The sequence below is a fragment of the Magnolia sinica genome, chromosome 9 (assembly GCF_029962835.1).
Source record: "Magnolia sinica isolate HGM2019 chromosome 9, MsV1, whole genome shotgun sequence".
NCBI lineage: Eukaryota > Viridiplantae > Streptophyta > Magnoliopsida > Magnoliales > Magnoliaceae > Magnolia > Magnolia sinica.
Window position 1 is genome coordinate 71714098 of NC_080581.1, and position 17777 is coordinate 71731874.

General features: G+C 41.1%; 1 protein-coding gene across 2 annotated transcripts; it reads left to right on the top strand.

Moving 5' to 3' along the window:
- The first annotated feature begins 1201 nt into the window (after positions 1-1201).
- LOC131255647 (delta-aminolevulinic acid dehydratase, chloroplastic) lies at positions 1202-15686 on the top strand. 2 transcript variants are annotated; one of them, XM_058256419.1, is made up of 13 exons: positions 1202-1353; positions 3176-3512; positions 4206-4317; positions 4487-4560; positions 5314-5382; positions 5464-5547; positions 5641-5710; positions 7551-7606; positions 7696-7817; positions 7982-8053; positions 8148-8229; positions 8339-8416; positions 15404-15686. In XM_058256419.1, exons 2-13 carry the CDS (start codon positions 3210-3212, stop codon positions 15569-15571), a joined length of 1290 nt encoding a protein of 429 aa, XP_058112402.1. In that variant the 5' UTR covers positions 1202-1353; positions 3176-3209; the 3' UTR covers positions 15572-15686. The 2 variants fall into 2 exon arrangements, with proteins under 2 accessions (XP_058112402.1, XP_058112403.1); XM_058256420.1 differs by having other exon boundaries at positions 1278-1389.
- The last annotated feature ends 2091 nt before the right edge of the window (positions 15687-17777 follow it).

Below are 17777 nucleotides of genomic sequence, written 5' to 3' on the forward strand. Positions count from 1 at the left end.
GGACGGGGCTTGTCTGTAACCCTAGCTTTTTGGGGCCCACCGTGATGTTTGTATTTATATCCTTTCCATCCATCTGTTTCTTCGTCTCATTTTAGAACATGATCCGAAACATGAGAGAGGTCCAAAAATCAGGTGGGCCACGCCACAGGAATCAGTAGGGATGAAAACACCAACGGGTAAAACCTTCCTGGGCCCACCATGATATTTATATTCCATCCAACGTACATACGGTGATTCCCAGCTAGATAAAGAGAAATTGCAAATATCAGCCTCATTCAAAACTTATTCAACCGTAGGCACTCAATTCCCATCTTTTCCTGTGGTGTGGTCCACCTGAGTTTTTGATCTCCCTATTTTTTGGGATCCTATCCTTGAATAAGATGTTGAAACGGATGGACGAAATGGATCCAGCACAAACATCACGGTGGTGGGTTGCAGCGGATTTATATAACTCAAGTAGTCGTGGGATGTGTATTGCGGCGTACCGAGTAACAGCGTGTCGAGTAAATTATGTGGGCCCGTAGTGATGTATATCTTATCCACGCCGTCCATCCGTTTTCTAGATCATTTTAGGGTTTGAGAGAAGAATTAAAGCATCTACAAAGTTCAAGTGGGCCACACCACAGGATACGTGGCCCATCACAGCCAGGCCTATTCCGAGCTCAGGACCGGCGGGGGAATGGTGCTCTGTGAGCCCCACCATGGTGTATGTGTGTTATCCAATCCGTCCAACCATTTTTCCAGATCATTTTAAGTTATTATATTAAAAATGAGGAAGATCAAAATCTTTTATGGACCACACCACAGGAAAAATTATTGAATAAACGACCACCATTAAAAGAATTTTAGGGGCCAACGAAGTTTTGGATGAGAATGATATTTGTTTTTTCTCTTCATCCATGTCTGTATGACATAATCAACAGGTTGGATGGAAAATAAACATTACAGTGGGCCTAGGAGGATTTTAATGGTAGGCGTTCAATCACTACTGTTTTCTTGTGGTGTGGTGTACTTGAAATTTGGATATATCTTATTTTTAGTTTTAATAGATAAAATTATCTGAAAAAATAGATGGACGGTATGGATATAATACATACATCATGGTGGGGCCCACAGAGCACTGTCCAGTAGCCACCTCGCTACAGGCAGCGTCAGTAGGCAATCCGCGTCCACCCAATCCGCGTCTTCCAGTTCTGCAATACCCACGTGCCACTCTACCAGCAACGTCCACGTCAGCTGCTATAAGATGAAGCCCGTCTGTTTCCGTCGTAGAATTCAGCTGCAGATAAGCCTCCTCTCTCTGTCTCTCTCCAATAAATTCAGCTACAAAATCCCTCTTTTTCACTATCGAAGGTAAGATATTCATCTCAGATTCTCCTTCATCTCGTGGTAATTTTCCAATGCATGCTTCTATTTCAGTTCATTTCGTCGAATTCCGTCTTGCTTTGATACAGATAATGTTTTTTTTTTTCCTTCACGATTCTAGGGTTTTAGGAAGTTCAAATCGTACAAATTCATCTCAATTGAATTATATCAATGCTTAGATATGGGTATTTGCTAGATCTGTAAAGGATTATTAGCGACAACTGTACACATGGCGTGCGCATGAATTTGTCTATCCAGACCCGTCCTGATCGTGGGCCCCATTGTGGTTGGAGCATAGCTAAAAGAATCACCGTTGATCGGGCAATCTCAACCATCCAATTTTGCTCTTTGAAGTACATTTGATGGACAATCTTAACCGATTATTAGCGAAAACTGTACACGCGGCATGTGATGAATTTGTCAATCCAGTCCTGTCCTGATCGTGGGCCCCATTATGGATGGAGCATAGCTAAAAGAATCACCGTTGATCGGGCAACCTTAACCATCTAATTTCGCTCCTTGAAGTACATTTGATGGACAACCTTAACCGATTATTAGCGACAACTGTACATGTGGCACGTGATGAATTTGTCAATCCAGAACCGTCCTGATTGTGGGCCCCATTATGGATGGAGCATAGCTAAAAGAATTATCGTTGATCGGGCAACCTTAACTATCCAATTTCATTCTTTGAAGTACATTTGATGGACAACCTCAACCGATTATTAGCGAAAACTGTACACGTGGCACATGATGAATTTGTCAATCCAAAGCCGTCCTGATTGTGGGCCCCATTATGGATGGAGCATAGCTAAAAGAATTACCGTCAATCAGGCAACCTTAACCGCTCTTTGGATCTGGGTGTTTGGTCGATTTTGTTTAAATTGTACATTTTATTGACAATTGTACATCAAATGTACATTTGATGGACAACCTTAACTGGTTATTAGCGATGACTATACACGTGGCGCTTTCATGAATTTGTCAATCCAGACCTGTCCTGATCGTGGACCCCTTTATGGATGGAGCATAGCTAAAAGAATCACTATCGATCGGGCAACCTTAACCATCCAATTTCACTCTTTGGACCTGGGTGGTTGGTCGATTTTGTTTAAATTGTACATTTGATGGACAATTGTATTTGTACATCAACTGTACATTTGATGGACAACCTTAACCGGTTATCAGCGATAACTGTACACATGGCACGTGCACGAATTTGTCAATCCAGACCAGTCCTGATTGTGGGCCCCATTATGGATAGAGCATAGCTAAAAGAATCACTCTCAATTGGGCAACCTTAACCATACAATTTCGCTCTTTGGACCTGGGTGGTTGGTCGATTTTGTTTAAATTGTACATTGATGGCGACAAGTTGGATGGTGAGATTTGCATGGGTAGAGTGATTCCTGAGATATGCTCCATATAAAATGAGGCCATGCGAGTTGAATGGTCTGGATTGACTTACGTTTGAGCTACGTGTCTCACGTATGTTATGCTAAGGGGTCATTTGGGTGCATGTAAGTTCTGCAAGTGGGAAGTGACTTTCGGGTGGTGTTTGGGGGATGAAATTCACCTGTAAGTCACTTACATGCAAAATTGCCAGGAAATTTCATGGAGCTAGGGATGAGAATCACTTTCAGGTGAAAGTCACTACTTAAAAACTTACAGGCAACCAAACCACCCCTAAAACTCCCTTGTGTGTTGCAAACTTGCAACTTAGTCTAACTACCTTAAATTAGGAAGAAATATAGATAGAAATGGTAAATATCTTCTTTTGGTGTTAATCGTATTGAAATTCATTTTGCAGGCATTGAGGGAATAGTTTATAGGATTTCAAAGTCATGGCTTCCATGATTTCAATCGGTCCAAGCAATGTTATATCAATTAGAAGGTTACATGGTCAAAGCTATGTTGGATTGAAACCAGTGACACATCAGAGATTTGTTAATGTTGGGCACTCGGTTAAGCTACCACGGACTGTCACGGTGATACGAGCCAGTGATGAACGTGAGACATCGTTGAAAAGCTCAGGGATGAGTATTGAGGAATGTGAAGCGGCTGTTGTAGCTGGGAATGCTCCTGAAGCGCCCCCTGCTCCTCCTAAACCAGCATCGCCAGCTGGAACTCCCGTGGTCCCTTTACTCGTATGTATGGATTTTTATTTTCTCAAATATCCGAAAATTACCAATGGAGGACATTTCATGTAATTCACTCTTGAGGTCCATCGCCTTGTATAGGGGTCATATGGCTCCATGATCGGACAATCCTAACTATCCATCTGGTAGGCTATACCCTTTGTGGTCTTGGGTAAAATGTTCACCACAAGCAGGCATTTTAGCCATTCAATGGATGGCCTTTCCTGCGTTGAATTTGGATGGTTGATATTTTTGACATTCTATTTGAAGGTCATAGATCAGAATGTTAGGATCTTTCAGTCATGCAATCATGATAGGGCCTATCAGATGGACTGTCCAAATTATCAAACCATGTGGCAACGTGGGTGCCATCCACGGTGCATGCAGCGATGGAGCTCAATTGTGATTTCACTGGAACATGTGAAATCCACTTTAAGAAACCAGTGAAATTCAGATGCAACAACCAGGATTTTTTTCGAGTTAACTGTAACACGCCTGTAAATGGCCTTAATACACTTGGTTACTGTTGATTTAATGCAAAGAAGACAGGCTGGATGTAGTTTGATAATTTCAAATGTGACTCTTGGTTAGTTTGGAAAATTCCTCGCATTCCCAAAGCTCCTTTGAAGAAATGGTTTTCACACTGCTGGTATTTAATCCCTTCAATGATTTTTTTCTTTTTTCCTTTCTGTTTCATGCCAGCCACTTGCTAGGCGACCTCGTCGCAACCGGAAGTCTCCTGCAATGAGAGCTTCCTTTCAGGAAACATCTTTGTCTCCTGCAAATTTCGTTCTTCCTCTCTTTATTCACGAAGGTGGGTGATAATGGACAGATCTTTGATAATTGTATGTTCTGTTGGGTGATGATGGACAGAGCTTCAATAATTGCATGTTCTGTCTTGTTCCAACTTTATGATGCATTATTAATATATGGCTCTCTATGGATGTGCATATTTTCTGTATCTTATCTTATAAGATTTGCAGGTGAAGAAGACACTCCCATTGGAGCCATGCCTGGATGCTATAGGCTGGGATGGAGACATGGTCTTGTTGAAGAGGTGATTTAGCTTTGCCAGTTCAATATACAAATCGAAACATGTGTTTGTTGTTGATATCTGGAAAATGGTTTTGAGATTGATGTTCTGTGGACACTTGCAAAGGGTGTTGAACTGTGTTATTCAACGCGTAAGTAATATGCATGAAAAGAAACGAAAATGGACACCTTGCCTCTGTTAACATTTTAAGTAAAATTCCTGAAAACATATTTAGAAGAATTTTGATCAGGAGAGAAGTAACAAGTAACATTTTGCTGAGACCTAATCATTTTTTTTTACTGCTTTTGAAACAGTTAGTAAATGAACCGTTGCAAAATATGAATTACAAACTGTTACTTTTGTCGCTTTGACATGTTATTGAATTCATTTAAGACAGGTGTAATGCCAAATGTCTAGCTAATGTCACTAGTTGAAACAAGCAACTTAACATGTTTTCTATGGGGATCGCTAGGGTCCTCTAGATATTGTCTTGTAATATAAAACTGATTTGGTTCCTTTTATGCAAGTTGTAATATATGCCTGATATCACTACATTTATGTATATAAAATGATATGATGTATGATGCATATTTTTTGATATCTGACTAATCCCATTTTGGTCCTTTTGCCTATAAATCCCAATGGCTTATATACCAGACTTATCTTCACACTTCATCTTCTATTTTTTGTGTATACAGTCTGAAGGGAATCTAACCAGCAAATATTGTTAATCCTTTCTCCCAATGATTATGATTACTAGTGCATTTTTGAATGCAGGTTTACAAGGCACGGGACGTTGGCATCAACAGTGTTGTGCTCTTCCCAAAAATTCCCGATGCTCTAAAGGTTTTCTGCTTCCTTTCTGTCATCTGCCTCCTCAATGACTTACAATGATGTATGTAACATATTTACATCTTGTTCTTCCAGTCGCCTACAGGAGATGAAGCATATAATGAGAATGGTCTAGTGCCTCGGGCAATTCGATTGCTTAAAGACAAATACCCTGATATTGTGAGTTGGGAATTTTCATGCTTGGTTTCTTGCTTTTCTGTTCTCTGTGATGAAATATGTCAGTTTCCCATAACCCTTGATGTCTTTCCTTAGATTATCTACACTGATGTTGCTTTGGATCCTTATTCCTCTGATGGTCATGATGGTATCGTCAGGGATGATGGTAAGCCATTTTGTTATTTCTAAACATCGTGTTCTTTTATTCCATCAACTTAATCCTTTTCAGGTGACATTTAGTTTTCAATTTTACATGTTAGAAACTTAAGAGGGCTCCTTTCCCTTATCCTAAATATGTTAAGAGAACTGATTGCCTACAGGAAACTTGTACCATCTTTTCCACCAACATGCCACTTGTCTAGGATATACCCATTCCATAAAAAGAAAAAGTAGGCCCCACCATGAAGATCAACTGACACTAAAATCAGGCTGGTCTGCTCATCAAATGAGCCACACTGTTGGAATGAATGGAAAACTAACGATCTAACTCAGCATACTGCTGCGACCCACCTGGTGAGTGTATGAGCTTGATTTTCAAGAAGGATAATCTTCATGGTAGGGCCTACCTTTTTCATGTGACCGATATCCTACAAAAGGGACTTGTTAGCAAGAAAGATGATATGATGCCACAAGTTGTGGCAGGGGTTGCAATTGGTCCGTTTTGGGTCAGATCGAGCACCTAAATGGGCCAAGAATGCTGATCCAAACCAGACCTGCAAAATACATCAAACCCAAGTCCAACTATCCCATTTAATTGTATTCTGACTGCACTACCAACCTCCCACAGCCCAACTCTGGTTTAAGATGGAATATGGGGCTTATGGTTTGCCTGAGCTGACCTAGTTCATGGTTACATATATGCAAACATACATCACATTTATCCATCCGTACTTGCTATTTGTTATTTTGTTTTGGGTTTTGGGTCTGTTAGGTCATTTGGCTACCCAGCCTATTGATAACCTATATGGTGTGAGTCAAGCTGCTAGATGAACCCAAGCCCAACCCATTTACTTGAGTGCTCTACATATTCTAGCCCGAGCCTGACAGCTAGCCATTTAGCTTGGTCGAACCTGCCTCAAAAGCGGGTTGACCCAATTAACCTGTGGGCTGACCCGACCCATAGCCACCCCTAGTTGTGGTGCCATTTACTGTTGGTAATCGTTTGCCTTATCTCAATAAACTAGTTTCAGGCCTGCTTGTTTAGTGACAATTAATCCATTTGGCAAGTTGCATCTAAGTGTACATTTGGGAGTACTGGAAAATGGGTGGTGGAATGCTTTCAAGTGTGTACTTAAAACGAACAAAATATCATTTTGGGGGTGCAAAAGTGCAAAAGTATAACTCATCCATTTATATCCCCGAACACTCAGTTCAAAACAGTCTCATATTTGACCAAAAATCAATTAGGTGGTACTTCCAAACACGACCCAAGCTGTGTAGATCAAAGAAACTGAGATCTTATGAACAGTTATGGAGAAATTTACTAGTATAGGAAACCATCAGTTGAAATTATTTATTTTTCTTAAATCAATCATGCTAGCAAAGATCTGTTAGCTACTTTTACTTACAGGAAGTAACTTCTCTAGTATAAAAGGCAAATGAAAAAAAGTTTTCAGTTGGAATTTGAAACTAGGAACTCCAAACTGTCATTCTTTTGAATGATAGACGCCAAGCCATCAGTGATGCAGATAAAATCCAATTCCCAAGGCTAAAACCTAATCACAGCGATTTTTTCCATTTATCATAATTGGTTTTTGTTTCTTTGGTGTAGCATTTTTGCTGTTGCATCTATAATGCAGGCCGAGGATAAACATCTTATGCTAGAAGTAAGATTCATTTTTGTCTACTTGTTACTTTATCAAAAGCAAGCCACCAATTTCCAGTTCATCTCCTAGACGATATAATTCAGTAGCCTCAAGTATTGTTCCAATTTGATTTTGAATATTGAGAGAGAATCAAAGATTCTATTAACACTGTTACTCACTGGATACTTTGTATTTTAACAGGAGTAATAATGAATGACGAAACAGTTCACCAGTTGTGTAAACAGGCTGTTGCACAGGTAATAACAGAAGTTGTGTAGACAGTTATTGTGGCATGATCTTACAATGATTTTCTCCCCATCTGTTATTATGTCTTGGCTTCAAATAGGCTCGAGCAGGTGCGGATATTGTCAGTCCCAGTGACATGATGGATGGCCGTGTTGCAGCAATTCGAGCAGCTTTGGATGCAGCAGGTTTCCCTGATGTGTCTATCATGTCGTATACTGCAAAGTAATGGACTTTTGTTGGACATTCTCTTTTCTATTTCTTCTAAAGAACCTCTGGGGACACACATATTTTGTTGAAGGATTTATAATATTATTTAGACGTGAAAGTCCATATATGAAGCTCTATTATTGTATTCTCATTTAATGTATATATATATATTTTTATAGGTATGCTAGTTCATTTTATGGTCCATTCAGAGAAGCGCTTGATTCAAATCCGCGATTTGGAGACAAGAAAACGTATGCAGTATGAGTTCATCTCAGTTTGTTGTTTTGATTTGTTTTGTAAATGGTACTCAGAAATCTTTATTTGATTTGGCTGGTGAAATTTCAGTTATCAGATGAACCCAGCGAATTACAGGGAAGCTCTAGTTGAGTCCCACGAAGATCAAGCTGAGGGAGCTGATATCCTCCTTGTAAGCATTCTTCTTTTGAACTTGAGTCATCCTTTCTTCGAGCTGTTAATGCATTTGAAGTCTTCTTTTATATACTAAAATGTAATTTGGTATGGTTAACACTTAACAGGTGAAACCAGCCATGCCATATTTGGATATCATACGACTTCTGCGAGAAAACTCTGCTTTACCGATTGCAGCATATCAGGTAACTGCAGTTGTTATTACCCCTTTCAAGTAATTTTCTTAGCTTTCCTCCCAGCCATTTGGGCTTGGTCGTTAAATGGTACATAGGCAAATGTTTTATGGTTGGTTATACACAAGATGTTAACCTTCCTTTTTTCACCCTGGCTCTTGTGTTGGTCATGCCACAAAACATTGACACCACTGAAAAATGACAAATCGTCCAACCCAGTGTTGACCCCCGACCAAAGTGCCACACGTGCATGGCTTAATAATTTAATACTCCAAGGGCTCAGTCTAACTAAATTTAGCATGGGATTTATATTTAATGTCAAATTAGAAGAATATTTCTTTCCTTAAAATTGCCTCTGCCTTCTCATAAGCAAACCATGTTGTGGCTCAAGAAGACTTAGCCCTTGAGGTGATAAGTTGGAATCCTCTATGGGATACTGGATCAAAATGTATCTAATCTCTAGGTTTGACCAGAGGTTTCCCAAGTCAATGTACCTGTGGATCTTAGTCCCTTTAGATGCCACCACATATGCCAAGTTGGTATAAGTCTGGAACATTGGAGCTGTCCATTAGGGGGACTAGCATGTAATGCCCTTGTCCAAAAATCAGGCTGGTCAACTCCCAATGTGGGCCAGTTTGTGAAACAAATTGACAGCTAAAAAGGCTTGGCTAAGATTTATATAGCCCTTGATTTATTTTGTACAATGTGTGCACCTGATGGGTGGACGCATCTGATTTTCAGGCTAGGGCACATGCACCCTGGAACCTAATGCTGCTAGGTTAGGAAATAAAGTAATTGCATAAAAGGAAATTAACATACCAAATTTGAAGCCATAAACAATCATTAAAAGAGATGATAACTATGTGGAGAGACTCCACATAAGACCTGATGGAGTTGAACCAACAGGTTTCTAGGGCATTGCATCACTATTTTTTATTTTTTTATTTTTTTTTGAAGTATGGCATCGCATCATTAGATGAATTCCCATTTTATGAAATCAAGAAAAGGACATTATTTTTACTCAATTATCATGAAATTTGTCTGTACTTGATGATCTGCATGTCTTTTCATGGGTCTTAGTACATAGGCAGCCATATCAGATTCAAACTAAACCCTCTTGCTTCGCCAACAGGAGACTCAAATCACACTCATCTACTGTTATCAATCTATAATTTCCTAGAAAATAGGAAAAAAATTGGAAACTCCTATAAAATAGAAAACAATCTGAATTTTCCTATATATATGAAAATGACTCACAACTAGACCTCAGAGTTCAAAATAAACCATGTGTTTGAATTGTTTAGACAACCTGTCATGGTTTGAAAAGTTGTCCAACACAACTCAGTATCGTTTGAGTCGTATTGGTTTTGGCTGAGACAGTACAAGTTAAACCCCTGGTATGCATTATGCATGTGACTTGGTCCCAGCTTGTTCTGAATCAGAATGAGTTGGGACGAGTAGGGAGAGCCATCGAAAAGAGAGAGAAAGAGGAGCAATGGTTAGAAATCGTTGCGTATTTTCTGTTGTGTGAGAGTCTAGCCCAATGAGACCTATGCTATGTGGCTATGCCTAGCATGTGTACAAGGCAGCTTCCTTACATTCGATGCGACCATATGTGTCAGCATGTCTTATAGCTTGTGGATGCTATCCATCCTTCACAGGGTACACGCCATGTAGATGCCCTAACCTAAAATCAGATTGGTCCACTAATCAGGTGGACAACCATTTATGAAAAATGTACACTTATAGACTACTTGGACAAGTATTCTAAGCTGTCCACTATTTATAGTATGACGGCCTACTTGTTGAGGGATAAACCTGAATTTTTGGGTCGAAACATCTTCAAGGTTAAACCCACCTGGTAGAGGGCTTGAATATTAAAAAAAGTCTAACCATGCTGGCACATCTGCATTTGTGGTAGCTTGTATATGATATCCTTATTAAGGCATGTGGTCTCAAAAACCTAAAAGAGGGAGGGGAGGGATCATCCAATTGCATGTTTATTTTAGGTCATATTGGATTCCTGAATGATATCTATCCATCCAATTTTTCCAGTGTCCCAACAGTTCAAGGGCCATTGGATTTGCTTTAATGTCTGTCACACGCATGCTCCATACAACCTCAGTTCCCCTAGTTTCGAAATAACTTGCCCTTGACTGGAAACTGTTCCTATGCATCGACCAACATCAATTCCCCTAGCTTCGAAATAACTCATCCTTGACTGGAAACTGTTTAATGGTGCAATCCTATGCATTGGCGAGGCACAACATTTATTGAAGTCCACTGCACACAACGTTGCTTTCTTTTGCTTTTGATGAATCCCAAATCTCCAATGTAACTCTTTTTAGGAGAGGTTCTACTGTAAACTAAGTCTTTTCTGTTAATTCTTGGAAAACTTGCCTTTATTTTTGAACCATAATCAATGTTTCTAGAGGTGCTTTAGTGTGGACATCGTTGAGACCCATCTGCCTCTCTATCGATGTAAACACCACTCTCACTCTAACTATTCATCCATCAGTTGATCACTGATCCCCCTGTGGGTTCAAGTGCCAATCCAGTTGTCAACTTTGTTTCCAACTCTGTGGATCCCTTTGTTGATTCAGCTTTTGATCCATCTGATCCTTCAGCAGACATATCCGCTGATACGTTGAGTCATCGGATGGTGGATTTCTCTTGGATGTAAACATTCTCAAGTCTCGAGCATGTCTTGTTTGGATCTTCAGATTCAACATAGCGAGATTCAGCTTGATCATCTGTTTTACATGGGTCTATGGTCTACCCATGTAGACTTGAATACGTTGAGCTATCAGATGGTGGATTCCTCTTGGATGGCAACACTCTCAAGGCTCATGCATGTCTTCTTTTGGATCTTTTGATTCAACACGGCGAGATTCAGCTTGATCTTCTGTTTTACTTATGCTATCCCTTCAGGCTTGGGAAACATTTTTTGGCATGATTCTTCAAATATATGGATATCTTTTGATAACCCTTCCCACTCCCTGAATCCTTTTCACCTCTTGAATCCTCTCATTTCCTCTTTCCGTGCCTTCCCAACCTTCTTTGATTTCTCATATGGTTTATTGCAACAATTTTTTTCTGGATAACCATGGTATTGTTTCATAATTTCAGGTGATTAGGAGAGTGACATGGCTTGCCATAGTAATCATGTGCGGATGGGTAGGGATTGGAATGAATGATGATAGTTCGGTGACCCAGATATGAATCGGACGTTGGGTAAGGGAGTGAGTTTGGATAGATTTATTGTATGAGGTGTACAAATGTCCTTCTTTCGACAACATCTCAGCAACGACTTGACAATTCATGGCATGCTATCGCTGAAATCATGTGTGGTACGGGCTGATTTAAGTAAGACTGGTTGATTGTTTTTTTTTTTTTAAGATACCTTTATTAAGAAACGGCAGAGCCAAAAGAATACATAAAAAGAAAACAGCAAACAAAGAAAAAACAAAAAAGAAGAAGAGGAAATTACATGGGCAGCGCCGCAACCCACTCAACTACATTAGCAAGAGCTGCCCTGGGAAGGACCACATTTATCTCGGAAGCATTAGTAAGACTGGGTGATTGTTTGTTGGACAAGTTTTAGGTTTGAGTTGTAGACTGTAGGGAAGGGTAGATATGGGTTGGTTGTTGCTGAAATTGGGTGGATAGGTCATGGGGACAATTTGGCCTAAATTTTGGGAAAGGTTTAAGGCCAGGTTTTATGAATGCTTTTGGAATGAAATAGGGTCAGAAAGGTTCTGTTATAGGGGTGTTTGGTGCAGAAATTGGGTTTGAGGCCTATTGAAGTATGATTTTGGGGAATTATATGTGGGATGTATTATGGCTGTAGTTGACATTTGGGGCTGGTTATAAAGTCAGGATAGGGATGGGGATTATAAGAATTAGGGTAGGTTTGGACCAAGGTATTCCGTAATGGTAACGGTGGCCGTAATGGTCTCTTTTTTACAAAATAAAAATAAAAATAGGAAAAACCTGAAAGCCCTGTATCTGTCCTATAATGTTGAATTTTTTTTCTTCGAAAAACCTTTATCTTCCTCGTAACAGACCAGTTCGGGGCTGTTATGGCCTTTATAGGGGGCGTAATGGACCTTTAATGGTGGTTATAGGTCATTTTTTTGAATAATGGTTGTTACGGCCTTTATGACCCAGCAACATGTAACGGTTGCCACAGTTACCTTTATGTAACAACCTTTACAGCCGCGTAATGGCCTTTACGGCACACCATGAGTTCAGACTGTTTTAAGAAATTAGGGTTTTGGGTTATTTGTTTCGGCTTGGGGTGGCAATGAGCCAAGCGGCCTGGCCTGCTAAACTACCCCCGAGGGCCAAGCCTCGGCTTGAATTTTGGGCCTGGTGTTTGAGCCGGACTGGCCCAGGCCAATGATGAATGGCCTGGCCCAGCTGATTGGCCTGGTCCAATCATCAAGTGGGCCACTGTTATATAAAAAGAATCGACATTTTAAAGACGCTTGTTTAATTTGTTTAACATGGTACTGGAGCAAGTTAGATTCTTGTTAATTTTATCTTTCTCGTCTCATCAAACTGATAGATTTGAGGGGCCACTAGAAATATCTTCATGAACAACCACTTCTTTGGCATCCACATTTTCGCTTTTGCTGCAGCCACCATTCTAATCTTGATCAATCCTCAAGTCATTGCCATGTGTAGAAGCCCATCTTCATTGTAAACATGGTTGCCATCATCACTGGAGATGTTGATCTTTGGGTGAATCGTTGCCTAAGTTTATGTGGTCTAGGTGTTGTGTGTTAAAGTTGGAGGAGCAGCGAATTAGATTGTGGATTGTTGTGCTATGCACAATCTAGCATCCTCTAAACGAAAGTGTCAACTGTGTTTCTACTCAATGCACGCAAATTGTTTGTTGTAATGCTTGACCCAACATGACAGAAGATTTCAAACAGGATTGGGGCTTTCCTTTTCCATTGATTGTTTCTTACTACTTAGGACTTTGTTATTGTTGTGGGTTTAGTTCACTCACATATAGTGTAGTGTTGCACTTGTGACTTCACATGTCATTGTAGGTGGGCCCCCTTTCAATTGTCTTGAGTGTAGTTCACTTGCCTGTTGTGCAGTATTGCACTTGTGTCTTTGAAAGTATTTGCATGTGAATGAAGGTTTGGTGGCTCAATGGTTATTGAGTTCGGATATGGCTTATGAGCTCAACGTATATCATGTTGTGTTTTATGTTTATTGTCTTGTGAATTTAGTCCCACGTTGGATACATATAACAGAGTGGGTTGTAAGTCCTATTTATTTAAAGGGGATTAAGTCATCAAGTCTTGTGAGTGAAGAGTGTAAGTAGTACAACACCCTGTGCACCTGGGAGCTCCAATATAGTAAGAATACCCGGGCCTTTCTTTTTGTTAATGTTTTACGGACTACATTTTGAAGAATGTATTTTTGTGTGTTTCATTGAGAATGATAGGAATTTATGGAAGAGCTTGTAGATTTGTAGAGATATGTGGACATCTTAATAGATATATGTATATCCATGCATATAGCTATCTATGGTATGTACAACTATAGGTGCACAGCTATACATACGTATCCTATCCTCTAACACCCCACTCAAACCCAAGATGGTTGAAAGAACAACTATCATTTGAAAGGAATGGAGAACTCTTATTCATTAACGAAAGAAAAACTTCAAAGATCGCGTGTCAATGAAATCTGAGCAACAACTGGTGGCATAAGGTGAATAAGTGACTTTTGATGACTTCTGGAATGCAAACCATTAGCACTTCCAATAACTGATAAACAATCTAGTGGCACTTCTGACAGCTGAGATTTCAACTATTGCTCTTCTGGTGGATGCACATTTCTGGTGATTGGGATTTCAAGCATTTTTCTTCCGATGGCTATAGAATTTTCCAATAGCAAACTGGGATGGCACTAGTTCCAATTAAAAGTGCATCTAAGAACAAGTCTGAGAAAGAAGAGCTTGTATACACCAATTAAGTACGTGTATGGAGCACTGAAAGTGATGCTCCTAAAGAGCACCTAAAGAAATAAAGCAAAGGAGTGATCAAGGCCCATTCTTCTTCATTTCTTTAATAGGGATGTGTGGAGAAACAGCTATGAGAATCCCAATTGACAATGGGCCGGAATCCGGGTTTTGTTTTCTATTTTGAGCACAAGTAGAAACTAAGCTGAACTCAAATGGTTGCACCCATGGGGCACCACAAAAATGAGAACTGAAAGAAATTGTGGTCGGATCTAGGTTGATTCCTAGCGGTGTGTAAACAAGGCAGTGGATTGTAGATCTGGGCCAATGTCAGGTCCTGACATGCAGCAAGTGCGGATTTGGAGTTCACAGACAGAGATGGCGATGCCAGAGAAGCTTGATGCAGAGGCACCAACTGTGGTTGTGGTGCTAACATTGATGAGACAGTGATCTACCTCCACTTCGAACTAGACCCATCTCTCCACCTTCCAACATCCATTTGCTACACTCATCTCTGGTTGATCACTGGAACCATCATCACTGCTACCTGTCGTGCAGCCCCAAACCTGCCATCTCCATTTACACCCATATCAGATCCATATCTCTTTCCCTAAACCGCCATCACCCACCTTATGTAACTCTCGAACCCATCTTCATCAACCCCGATTCTAATCTCTATGCCAAACCTGTCTCCAAGATCTGGTTGACTGCAACCGACAGAACCATTAGAGCTGTAACCTGCTGTGTGTTGCAACCCTGTCTGAAACCCATTCAGTCTGTTAATATGTCCACCATTCGAGTTTGCAGCCCCACTACTCTTGCAGCACTCTCCAGCAAACCCATCCCCATCAGCTGCTAGTGCAGCACCACAACCCACAAGGGTAACCCACTCTAATTTTCACCTCTCTATTGTATTACACTTGATGGGATTATCACATTTATTATGGAAACATAATGTCATTTCACTCTTTAAATATTTTCTTCATCGGTTTTGATTATTTTTTGACTTGATCTAGGTTTCTGGTGAGTACTCCATGATCAAGGCCGGTGGGGTGCTCAAAATGATCGATGAGGAGAAGGTGATGATGGAGTCTCTCATGTGCATCAAACGGGCAGGTGCCAATGTCATCCTCACCTATTTTGCTCTACAAGCTGCAAGAAGTTTGTGTGGAGAGAAGAGGTGAACATGTAAAAGAGATTGCCTTTCTATTATATGTAGAACTTCAGACACGCCTGAAACCTTGTATTTATTTCCAATATCAAATAGGATGCATGTCCACTACAAATGGAATTCCATAATCCAAAGCCTTATATTTAGGTGTGACACGCATGCGCACACACACACACGTCACGGTGGGGCCCATGTAACGGTGCATCTGATTGATGGTGTGGATGTCCGAAACACATCACGGTGGGGCCCAAAAAGCTTAACCTCGTGGGAAGCTCCCATGAGGTCGACATCACAGTACCATTTCCCATATATGTATGTGTGTGTGTGTGTGGCGCCTGCGTGGGTGGGTGGGGGTTGTGTGTGTGTGAAAAGCAGTGCCAGCTTAATCAGAAATGATGTTACTTATTGCGGGCCAGTACATGGCCTCCAATGCAAGTAAAAAAATTAAAGGAAAGCAGGAAGGGGAGCCATCTCAATGAAGCAAATCCATGGGAGTGATGAAGGGTTGGTCTATTGATTCGGCTCCAAATGCGTAGTGTTGAATTGGATTTCGTCTATATCTTTCAGAACAGCACAAGGATTTCCGGGTTGCAGGTTTTGGAGTGTTTGATGGAGATTGGAAGTTTCTTCCTGGAGTCTTGACATTCTCTTGTAGGATCCGGTTGTTACAGTCATGTCGATAAGCTGGTGGTTCACATTCTGAAGCTGTGTGGCCCGCAACCATATCTCATCAAGATGCTTCTCCTCGCATATCCGAGACCGTCAGGTAGATTCTCTGTTATTGTTGAGAGAAGAAGATGAATGTGAGATGAATTGGTGGTTGGATGGTGGAATGTGAAAGGAGGATGAAGGTTATGAGCTGAAGATGCTGCTGAAGTGAAAGGTGGATGTATTATTTTGCATTGTGCTAAAGTGAGCCGTGTGGGCAGTTGGGTTTATCATGGCTTGAGTATTTGATGGCAGCAAATTGCACCTGGCTCTGCATTTTTTAGATGAATTTAGGAGGGTGTTATTAAAAGATAAAGGTGATGCAGGACAACTAACCACTTGCTTTAAAAGCTTGAACTAATAAAGCATGGAGAATCAATTCCTTTATCTCATAGCCCAGGCTCCACATCCCATGAGTTAGGTTATCGGCCGAACCTTCCTTGTGGCCCCAAATCATATAGGTTCCGTCCCGTCATGGCCCCCGCATCACATGGGTTCTGCCTCACGCATCATACAGGCTGCCCACCCTAAGTGTGCCCCGCATCCCACTAGCCATCCCACTCAAGTCTGGTGTGAAAATGCCTCTGCATTGGGTAAGGGAGCAGAAGCAATGGGGGTGTTCTTAGAATGCAAAAAGGTAAGGAAGTGGCCCACTTAAGCAAAACTAAGGAAAGCAATAGTAGTACCATGCATCCATGGGAGAGATGCGGGGATCTATCTAGTGCCTTGGCCACAATACATATGCCCCATATGCATGTTGATCAGGAGATTTGGGACCATTTATCTAGTGGACTAAGACATGGATTGGCCATAGACCCAAGATTGTAGTTTGCCTCATCAAAACTGGCTGAGTTGTCTTGAAACCTTGTAACACCCCGATCCCAACAGTATGATATTGTCCGCTTTGGCTGACACTCACTATCCACCTCACGGTTCTGTTCTCGCAGACGGAAGCGGTTAGCGAACCACCCGCAAAACGCGTCATACTATTGAAGGCCGAAGCCCCACATATAGACCAAGATCTTGGGCTCCCCCTTTTCGATGTGGGACAGACACTAACACCCACCCCCCTTCGGGAGACAGCGCCCTCGCTCTGATACCTTTGTAACACCCCGGTCTTAACAATATAATATTGTCAGCTTTGGCTGACACTCATTGTCTACCTCACTGTTTTGTTCTAGCAGACGGAAGCAGTTAGCGAATCACGCGCAAAACGCGTCATACTATTGAAGGCCGAAGCCCCACACATAGACCAAGATCTTGGGCTCTCCCTTTTCGATGTGGGACAAGCACTAACACTCACGTGTTGTGTTAGTGCCTGTCCCACATCGGAAAAGAAGAGCTCAAAATCTTGGTTTATATGTGGGGTTTCGGCCTTCAATAGTATGACGCATTTTGCGAGTGGTTCGCTAACCGTCTCCGTCTGCGAGAACAAAACCGTGAGGTGGATAGTGAGTGCCAACCAAAGCGGATAATATCATACTGTTGGGACCGGAGTGTTACAAACCCAG